At 44.6% G+C, this 10,259-nt stretch overlaps 1 protein-coding gene across 2 annotated transcripts in view; it reads right to left on the bottom strand.

Moving 5' to 3' along the window:
• Window positions 1-236: 236 nt before the first annotated feature.
• snx9a (sorting nexin 9a) overlaps window positions 237-10,259 on the bottom strand; it is a 35,340-nt gene continuing 25,317 nt past the window's right edge. For both annotated transcript variants that reach the window (XM_036962283.2, XM_090221344.1), the window contains 9 exons: window positions 7,264-7,394; window positions 7,057-7,160; window positions 6,698-6,801; window positions 5,883-5,960; window positions 3,632-3,708; window positions 3,215-3,304; window positions 2,879-2,993; window positions 2,702-2,793; window positions 237-1,667 (listed from right to left, as the gene is read on the bottom strand). In XM_036962283.2, coding sequence (XP_036818178.1) covers window positions 1,620-1,667; window positions 2,702-2,793; window positions 2,879-2,993; window positions 3,215-3,304; window positions 3,632-3,708; window positions 5,883-5,960; window positions 6,698-6,801; window positions 7,057-7,160; window positions 7,264-7,394 — 839 coding nt within the window. In that variant the 3' untranslated portion in view covers window positions 237-1,619. The remainder of the gene's footprint in view (window positions 1,668-2,701; window positions 2,794-2,878; window positions 2,994-3,214; window positions 3,305-3,631; window positions 3,709-5,882; window positions 5,961-6,697; window positions 6,802-7,056; window positions 7,161-7,263; window positions 7,395-10,259) is intronic.

Raw genomic sequence — 10,259 nt, 5'->3', positions numbered from 1 at the left:
ATGCTATTTGGCCCTAAACAGAGAGTACACAGTGGCAGAATACCTGACCACTGTGACTGACCCAAAATTAAGGAAAGCTTTAACTATGTACAGACTCAGTGAGCATAGCATTGTTATTGAGAAAGGCCGCTGTAGGCAGACATGGCTCTCAAGAGAAGACAGGCTATGTGCTCACTGCCCACAAAATGAGGTGGAAACTGAGCTGCACTTGTAAAGAACAAACACCATTGTAAATACAACCCATATTTATGTTTATTTATTTTCCCTTTTGTACTTTAACTATTTGCACATCGTTAAAACACTGTATATAGACATATAATATGACATTTGAAATGTCTTTATTCTTTTGGAACTTCTGTGAGTGTAATGTTTACTGTTCATTTATATAGTTTATTTCACTTTTGTTATCTATTTCACTTGCTTTGGTAACATTATGTTTCCCATGATACTGATAAAGCCCTTAAATTGAATTGAGAGGAAATTCAGATAGACGGATGAGCACTCTTTAGTGTTGCATAGTGTGAGTGTGTGTGTGAGGTGTTCTATACATGAGAGGGCATACTGAGTCAAATGGCTTTGTATGTGTGGAGGGAGGAAGGGAAAACACTGCCAGCAGTGTGTTTGCTTGAGTGGGAGGAGAATGGGGTGGCAGAGTGTGTGAATCACATGATCTTTCTGTCTCTGTCTTTCTCTGTCTCCCCTCTCTTTCTCCCACTCTCTCTTTGTCTTCCCTATTTTCTCTCTCTCTCTCTCCCCTCTGTCTCCCCTCTCTGTCTCTCTCTCCCCTCTGTCTCTCTCTCTCTCCCCTCCCTGTCTCTCTCTCCCCTCTGTCTCTCTCTCCCCTCTGTATCCCATATTCTCTCTGTCTCTCTCTCCCCTCTGTTTCCCCTACTCTCTCTGTCTCTGTCTCCCCTCTGTCTCTCTCTCTCTCCCCTCTGCATCCCATATTCTCTCTCCCCTCTGTCTCTCTCTCTCCCCTCTGTATCTCTCTCCCCTCTGTCTCTCTCTCCCCTCTGTCTCTCTCTCCCCTCTGTATCCCCTCTGTCTCTCTCTCCCCTCTGTATCCCCGCTCTGTCTCTCTCTCCCCTCTGTATCCCCTCTCTGTCTCTCTCTCTCCCCTCTGTATCCCCTCTCTCTCCCCTCTGTCTCTGTCTCCCCTCTGTCTCTCTCTCCCCTCTGTCTCTCTCTCCCCTCTCTCTCCCCTCTGTCTCTCTCTCCCCTCTGTATCCCCTCTCTCTCCCCTCTGTCTCTCTCTCCCCTCTCTCTCCCCTCTCTCTCCCCTCTGTATCCCCTCTCTAAATCACATTATCCAGAATAAGAATAATAAGACAAAGTGAAAACATCCAACCAAAATAAACAGGAAATACAACCATTTCATTTATCTATATTATAAATAAAAGAGATATGGCATAATTAGAGGGTTATGAAACAACATTTAACATATTGTTCTGCACTGTGATATTAAAATATAACATCGTTATGTTTAACTCCTTGTGTAGTTAAAAGGCACAGGGTGATACTGTCTTCCAACTACATCATCCAGACACCAGTCCATCCTGTTTAAGGTTGTTGGTCCACGAAGCAGAAAGGAGAAGAACAAGTTTTGTGTGTGTTTCACTTTACAGGGTGGTAAACTGGCCCAGGGTTTGCTTCAGCTTCTCAGCAATCTGACCAATGAGAAGAAAACTACATTAACAATCATGCAACAGGAGACAACAACTACATTAACCAGAGCATGCAATGGCAGATTACAAGTACATTAAACAGCATACAGAGACAACTACACTAACCAGAGCATGCAACAGGAGACGAGAACTACATTAACCATCATGCAACAGGAGACAACACCTACATTAACCAGAGCATGCATCTACAGTATTACTCTTTAGACTTGTGTGATATAGAGCACATGGATGTCTTTCAAACCATATTGTCTCTCTCTATCCAAACATATGATTCTTTCAAAACATCATGAAACACAATAACCCTCTCTCTCTCTTACCGTTTCACAGAACCCTCTCTCTTACCCCCCTTACCGTTTCACAGAACCCTCTCTCTCTCTTACCCCCCCTTACCGTTTCACAGAACCCTCCCTCTCTCTTACCCCCCTTACCGTTTCATAGAACCCTTTCTTACTCTCTCTTACCCCCCCTTACCGTTTCATAGAACCCTCTCTCTCTTGCCCCCATTTACCGTTTCATAGAACCCTCCCTCTCTCTTACTCCCCTTACCGTTTCATAGAACCCTCCCTCTCTCTTACTCCCCTTACCGTTTCATAGAATCCTCCCTCTCTCTTACTCCCCTTACCGTTTCATAGAATCCTCCCTCTCTCTTACTCCCCTTACCAATTCATAGAATCCTCTCTCTCTTACCCCCCTTACCGTTTCACAGAACCCTCCCTCTCTCTTACCCCCCTTACCGTTTCATAGAACCCTTTCTTACTCTCTCTTACCCCCCCTTACCGTTTCATAGAAACCTTTCTTACTCTCTCTTACCCCCCCTTACCGTTTCATAGAACCCTTTCTTACTCTCTCTTACCCCCCTTACCGTTTCATAGAACCCTTTCTTACTCTCTCTTACCCCCCCTTACCGTTTCATAGAACCCTCTCTCTCTTGCCCCCCCCTTACCGTTTCATAGAACCCTCTCTCTCTTACCCCCCTTACCATTTCATAGAACCCACTCTCTCTTGCCCCCCCTTACCGTTTCATAGAACCTGATCTGTTCTTCCAGGTAGAGCTGCATGACTCTGTTGTAGTCATAGATACGGTTGCTATGGAAGTGGTTCATCTCAGCTGTATGGAAACACAGATGGCAGGTAAGAGGTTGTGTTACACAGGTGAACGTGTGTGTGTGTGTGTCTGTGTGTGTGTGTGTTACCTTGTAGTGAGTAGCACATGATGCTGATGCGTTTGGCCATGGTCCCTTTATCCTGTGTGGTGATCTTCCCTGCTGCCACCATCTTGTCCCCTTCCCTCACCTTCTCTATAGCCGCCTACACACACACACACACACTTGATTTAGCTTGACCAGCACTCCTGGAGAGCGGAGTTTGTACTTTTAGGACTATTCCATTGGTTCTACTGTTACGGGCCAGCTAAATCAAGCACTGCTCAACAAACTACTTCTTCAACTTAGTCGTGATCTGACGTGTATCAGGCTACAATACTTTAATAATAATAATAATAGTTGACAGTAGTAGAGTCTGTTGTGTACCTTGTGTACTCCGATAGTATCAGGGAAGCAGCCTAGCAACCCTTTGTATTCGTTGTTGGTTTCCATCAGGAAATGAAGGTCTTTTCTGGGCTGAAAGAAATATACATCACAACCGTTTGTTTTCACTCAGGGTCTGTAGTTCGACCTTCAGAGACAATGAGAGAATGAGAGAGAGTGTGGGAGACAGGGAGAGAATGGCATAGAGAGAAAGAGGGGGTGAGAGAGAGAGAGGGGGTGTGAGAGAGAGAGAGAGAGAGAGAGAGAGAGAGAGAGAGAGAGAGAGAGAGAGAGAGAGAGAGAGAGAGAGAGAGAGAGAGAGAGAATGTATTCGAAAGGAAGGAAGGAAGGAGGGAGAGAGACGAACAGGAAATGCTTCAGGGACAGGAAGAACATAGGTTATCTATGTGTGTGTGTTACCTGCTCAGCTACGATCTGTGAGATCTCCTCGTATGTTTTCCCTGCAGCTGTGAGAGCATCTGTAAGTGTGGCCTCTCCTGCACCACACACACACACACACGACAGAGACCCAATTGATCATAGTGTACAGTTTAGTGACAGTACTATGACAGTAGCCAGCACCACAGAGCATACATTTGAGGTGGCAGGGTAGCCTAGTGGTTAGAGTGTAGAGATGGCAGGTAGCCTAGTGGTTAGAGTGTAGAGACAGCAGGTAGCCTAGTGGTTAGAGTGTAGAGACAGCAGGTAGCCTAGTGGTTAGAGTGTAGAGGTGACAGGGTAGCCTAGTGGTTAGAGTGTAGAGGAGGCAGGTAGCCTAGTGGTTAGAGTGTAGAGGAGGCAGGTAGCCTAGTGGTTAGAGGAGGCAGGTAGCCTAGTGGTTAGAGTGTAGAGGAGGCAGGTAGCCTAGTGGTAGAGTGTAGAGGTGGCAGGTAGCCTAGTGGTTAGAGTGTAGAGGTGGCAGGTAGCCTAGTGGTTAGAGTGTAGAGGTGGCAGGTAGCCTAGTGGTTAGAGTGTAGAGGTGGCAGGGTAGCCTAGTGGTTAGAGTGTAGGGGAGGCAGGTAGCCTAGTGGTTAGAGTGTAGAGGAGGCAGGTAGCCTAGTGGTTAGAGTGTAGAGGAGGCAGGTAGCCTAGTGGTTAGAGTGTAGGGGAGGCAGGTAGCCTAGTGGTTAGAGTGTAGGGGAGGCAGGTAGCCTAGTGGTTAGAGTGTAGAGGAGGCAGGTAGCCTAGTGGTTAGAGTGTAGGGGAGGCAGGTAGCCTAGTGGTTAGAGTGTAGAGGAGGCAGGTAGCCTAGTGGTTAGAGTGTAGAGGAGGCAGGTAGCCTAGTGGTTAGAGTGTAGAGGCGGCAGGGTAGCCTAGTGGTTAGAGTGTAGAGGTGGCAGGGTAGCCTAGTGGTTAGAGTGTAGGGGAGGCAGGTAGCCTAGTGGTTAGAGTGTAGAGGTGGCAGGTAGCCTAGTGGTTAGAGTGTAGAGGTGGCAGGTAGCCTAAAGGTTAGAGTGTAGAGGAAGCAGGTAGCCTAGTGGTTAGAGTGTAGAGGTGGCAGGGTAGCCTAGTGGTTAGAGTGTAGAGGTGGCAGGGTAGCCTAGTGGTTAGAGTGTAGAGGTGGCAGGTAGCCTAGTGGTTAGAGTGTAGAGGTGGCAGAGTAGCCTAGTGGTTAGAGTGTAGAGGTGGCAGGGTAGCCTAGTGGTTAGAGTGTAGAGGTGGCAGGGTAGCCTAGTGGTTAGAGTGTAGAGGTGGCAGGGTAGCCTAGTGGTTAGAGTGTAGAGGTGGCAGGTAGCCTAGTGGTTAGAGTGTAGAGGCGGCAGGGTAGCCTAGTGGTTAGAGTGTAGAGGAGGCAGGTAGCCTAGTGGTTAGAGTGTAGAGGTGGCAGGTAGCCTAGTGGTTAGAGTGTAGAGGTGGCAGGTAGCCTAGTGGTTAGAGTGTAGAGGTGGCAGGTAGCCTAGTGGTTAGAGTGTAGAGGAGGCAGGTAGCCTAGTGGTTAGAGTGTAGAGGTGGCAGGTAGCCTAATGGTTAGAGTGTAGAGGTGGCAGGTAGCCTAGTGGTTAGAGTGTAGAGGTGGCAGGTAGCCTAGTGGTTAGAGGAGGCAGGTAGCCTAGTGGTTAGAGTGTAGAGGTGGCAGGTAGCCTAGTGGTTAGAGTGTAGAGGTGGCAGGTAGCCTAGTGGTTAGAGTGTAGATGTGGCAGGTAGCCTAGTGGTTAGAGTGTAGAGGTGGCAGGTAGCCTAGTGGTTAGAGTGTAGAGGTGGCAGGTAGCCTGGTGGTTAGAGTGTAGAGGTGGCAGGTAGCCTGGTGGTTAGAGTGTAGAGGTGGCAGGTAGCCTAGTGGTTAGAGTGTAGAGGTGGCAGGTAGCCTAGTGGTTAGAGTGTAGATGTGGCAGGTAGCCTAGTGGTTAGAGTGTAGAGGTGGCAGGTAGCCTAGTGGTTAGAGTGTAGATGTGGCAGGTAGCCTAGCGGTTAGAGTGTAGAGGTGGCAGGTAGCCTAGTGGTTAGAGTGTAGTGTAGATGTGGCAGGTAGCCTAGTGGTTAGAGCGTTGCACTAGTAACCGAAAGGTTGCAAGTTCAAATCCCTGAGCTGACAAGGTACAAAATCTGTCGTTCTGCCCCTGAACAAGGCAGTTAACCCGCTGTTCCTTAGGCCGTCATTAAAAAATAAGAATTTGTTCTTAACTGACTTGGTAAAAAAGGTAAAAAAATCCTCATGGGAGTCAGTCAATACCTGTATAGCCACTGGTGTTGAAGACAGATGACAGGTTCTGAAAGGCTTTCCCAATCTTCTGGTACTCCTTACGCAGAGCTGAACACATCAAACAGACACCTGGTTTTAATGCAGTACGACTTGGAGGGAGTTGTAGTTTTAACAGAGTATGGCTAGGAGGGAGTTGTAGTTTTAACAGAGTAGGGTTAGGAGAGAGTTGTAGTTTTAACAGAGTATGGCAAGGAGGGAGTTGTAGTTTTAACAGAGTATGGCTAGGAGGGAGTTGTAGTTTTAACAGAGTAGGGTTAGGAGAGAGTTGTAGTTTTAACAGAGTAGGGTTAGGAGGGAGTTGTAGTTTTAACAGAGTAGGGTTAGGAGGGAGTTGTAGTTTTAACAGAGTATGGCTAGGAGGGAGTTGTAGTTTTAACATAGTAGGGTTAGGAGAGAGTTGTAGTTTTAACAGAGTATGGCAAGGAGAGAGTTGTAGTTTTAACAGAGTATGGCAAGGAGGGAGTTGTAGTTTTAACAGAGTATGGCTAGGAGGGAGTTGTAGTTTTAAGAGAGTATGGCAAGGAGGGAGTTGTAGATTTAACAGAGTATGGCAAGGAGGGAGTTGTAGTTTTAACAGAGTATGGCAAGGAGGGAGTTGTAGTTTTAACAGAGTATGGCTAGGAGGGAGTTGTAGTTTTAAGAGAGTATGGCTAGGAGGGAGTTGTAGTTTTAAGAGAGTATGGCTAGGAGGGAGTTGTAGTTTTAACAGAGTATGGCTAGGAGGATGTTGTAGTTTTAACAGAGTATGGCTAGGAGGGTGTGTGTGTGTGTGTTTCACTCCTCACGGCCTGTGCAGCGTTTCCAGTGTATGTTCCCAACGTTCAGCAGGTCTTTAACTCCATCATCCATCTCTTTAGTGAACCTACTGAACAACTCACACTTCTGCTCCCTGCACACACACACACACGCACCACACACACACACACACACACACGCACACACGCACACACGCACACACACGCACCACACACACACACACGAACCACACACACACGCACGCACACACACACACGCACGCACACACACCACACACACATACACACACACACACACACACGCACACACACGCACGCACACACAGCCAGATAAGAACCAATGTCAAATAAGCATCTGAAATCTGTGTGTATCTATCTACCATACGTACACTTCTATTATGTCTAACTCAGGAGCTTCAGGGTCGATGGTGGAGAAGACCATTGGTCCAACACACTCATCCTTCTCTGCTCTCCTCTTCCCGGTTTTCCACTCCTGACCAAACACATACACACAGACAGACAGAGAGAGTGAAGGACCGCACGACTGTGTGTGTGCGTGCGTGCGCGTGTGCGTGTGTGCGTGTGTGTGCGTGTACCTTCTCGTCTCTGTATGTGAGGAAGAGTTGGAAGACGTCACTGTTAGAGACGACGGGATGGCGACACATACGACACATCCAACCTTGCAGCCTCTCCATCCTCATCTTGATAAACTCCTCCTCAAAACGACCTGGCAAGATGGAGGAATGGATAGAATAATAATACTAATAATAATAATATTGCATTTGACGACCACTCTTCTGCAGACGACCTGGTTGAACTAATTGGTCCTTGGTCACGCTCCTACCCAGTCCACCTGTCATCACTTAATAACAAACTTGTGTGCCATCTGTAAATACGAATACAAATGTTGAATTAGGAGCCTAGTTGGTTCAGCCACAGAAAAAGACAGCAAGCTTTCACGCTAGCCATGATTGGCTGAGATAATGAGTGGGCTGGACATCTATTTTTTAAATAGATCTTGTGGTATAACTGCGTAAGTGTTGCTCTCTACTTTGAGGAGGACAGAGTTTTGAAATCAGTGGAATTAGAGTATGATGGCTAAGGAGACCTGTCTCTGGATGACATCTTCCATCTAAGGGAAACCATGGCAACCGTGAGAGAGGGAGAAGCGTCCATCCATGTATAAGGGTAAGATAGTCCAGCTAGCTACATTTTCAGATATTACATGTTACAAAATTTTGTCAGAAAGTTGTATTCATTTCATGTTAAAAAGTGTACTGTTAGCTTGCTAGCTGACGTTAGCTGACTAGCTCACTAGCTAATGTTACATGTATGATCTGAGGGGTAATATTATTCGTATCTCAAAGCCATTTGGTTTGCTAGTTATTAGCCTAATGTTAGCTGGCTAACGTTGAACTTGGTTGATTAGTTACCTGCAGATTCATGCAGGGTAGTAACGTCATGAGTTGGGATTATGGTTCATTGTTTAGCTAGCTAGCTACATGTTTAAACAAAATACTTCCCTATGCAAATATCCATTTCAATAGGGTGAGTAAAATGGTCAGCTCAGAGTGAGCTGGTTTCTCATGTGTCTGGAAGTAGCTAGCAAGCTAGCTAATATTAGCTAGTTAGCTTGCGTGTTTGACGGTTGTTAGGTCAGCTAGCTAACCTTACCTGTACGATCTGTGTAGTAGTATTATTCGTATCTTAGAGCCATTTGCATTGCTAGTTATAGCCTCATGCTAGCTAGTTAACAATGAACCTGGTGTGTTAGCTATCTGCAGATTGATGCAGGTTAGTAACGGCATGAGTTGGGATTATATTAAATTGCTAAACAGCGTGGCCGTTTTCCTTTCTGTTTTAAGATGAGTTGGCTCCTTACTCCAGAACCTGATAAACGTACCTGGATTCACTTCATGTTAAAGTGTACTGTTAGCTAACTAGCTGACGTTAGCTGACTAGCTCGCTAGCTAATATTACACGTATGATCTGTGTAGTAACATTATTCGAATCTCAAAGCCATTTGGTTTGCTAGTTATTAGCCTAATGTTAGCTAGCTAGTTAACATGGAACCTGTTCTTCAGCTTTTGGACTATTAAATTGTGATTTCCTGTATTATACTTATACTAATACTTATACTAAAAATGATATTATATTATACTGATCCATTTACTTTATTGCTCAATATTATTATATTTGTTATTGTTGTTGTATTGTCCAGAAGGAACCTGCCAGTAAGCAGGTTGGACGATGTTATACCATGCATATCCCGTCTCTACGGAATAATAAAACCAGAAACCTTTTCTGTTATATTACGGGGGAGTGTTTAAATGTAAGTGCTGTTATATTACGGGGGAGTGTTTAAATGTAAGTGCTCTGTTATATTACGGGGGAGTGTTTAAATGTAAGTGCTGTTATATTACGGGGGAGTGTTTAAATGTAAGTGCTCTGTTATATTACGGGGAGTGTTTAAATGTAAGTGCTGTTATATTACGGGGGAGTGTTTAAATGTAAGTGCTGTTATATTACGGAGGAGTGTTTAAATGTAAGTGCTGTTATATTACGGGGAGTGTTTACATGTAAGTGCTGTTATATTACGGGGAGTGTTTACATGTTATATTATGAGGAGTGTTTAAATGTAAGTGCTCTGTTATATTACGGGGGAGTGTTTAAATGTAAGTGCTCTGTTATATTACGGGGGAGTGTTTAAATGTAAGTGCTGTTATGTTACGGGGAGTGTTTACATGTAAGTGCTGTTATATTATGGGGAGTGTTTAAATGTAAGTGCTCTGTTATATTACGGGGGAGTGTTTAAATGTAAGTGCTGTTATGTTACGGGGGAGTGTTTAAATGTAAGTGCTGTTATGTTACGGGGAGTGTTTACATGTTATATTACGGGGAGTGTTTAAATGTAAGTGCTGTTATATTACAGGGAGTGTTTACATGTTATATTATGGGGAGTGTTTACATGTTATATTACGGGGAGTGTTTAAATGTAAGTGCTGTTATATTACGGGGGAGTGTTTAAATGTAAGTGCTCTTGCTGAACATGTATTATGCTTCCACATTTTCTAGTCTTAGTTATTACACCCCTTTGATGATATTCATGTCCTCAAGTTTGTTATGCCATGTTCTGTTCTGTTTTAGTTTATGTTTGTCAGTGTCCTCCTTATTACGTGTTACTGTTAAACCCATTTACCTCCTGTTAATTACATGGTACTGTTAAACCCATTTCCTTCCTGTTAATTACGTGGTACTGTTAAACCCATTTACCTCCTGTTAATTACATGATACTGTTAAACCCATTTACTTCCTGTTAATTACGTTACTGTTAAACCCATTTACCTCCTGTTAATTACATGGTACTGTTAAACCCATTTCCTTCCTGTTAATTACATGGTACTGTTAAACCCATTTCCTTCCTGTTAATTACGTTACTGTTAAACCCATTTACTTCCTGTTAATTACGTTACTGTTAAACCCATTTACCTCCTGTTAATTACATGGTACTGTTAAACCCATTTACCTCCTGTTAATTACATGGTACTGTTAAACCCATTTACCTCCTGTTAATTACATGGTACTGTTAAAC

Source organism: Oncorhynchus mykiss, chromosome 25 (genome assembly GCF_057628025.1).
Source record: "Oncorhynchus mykiss isolate SJ-2025 chromosome 25, ASM5762802v1, whole genome shotgun sequence".
In the NCBI taxonomy this organism is placed as follows: Eukaryota; Metazoa; Chordata; class Actinopteri; order Salmoniformes; family Salmonidae; genus Oncorhynchus; species Oncorhynchus mykiss.
This window is presented reverse-complemented; position numbering and strand designations above follow the sequence as displayed.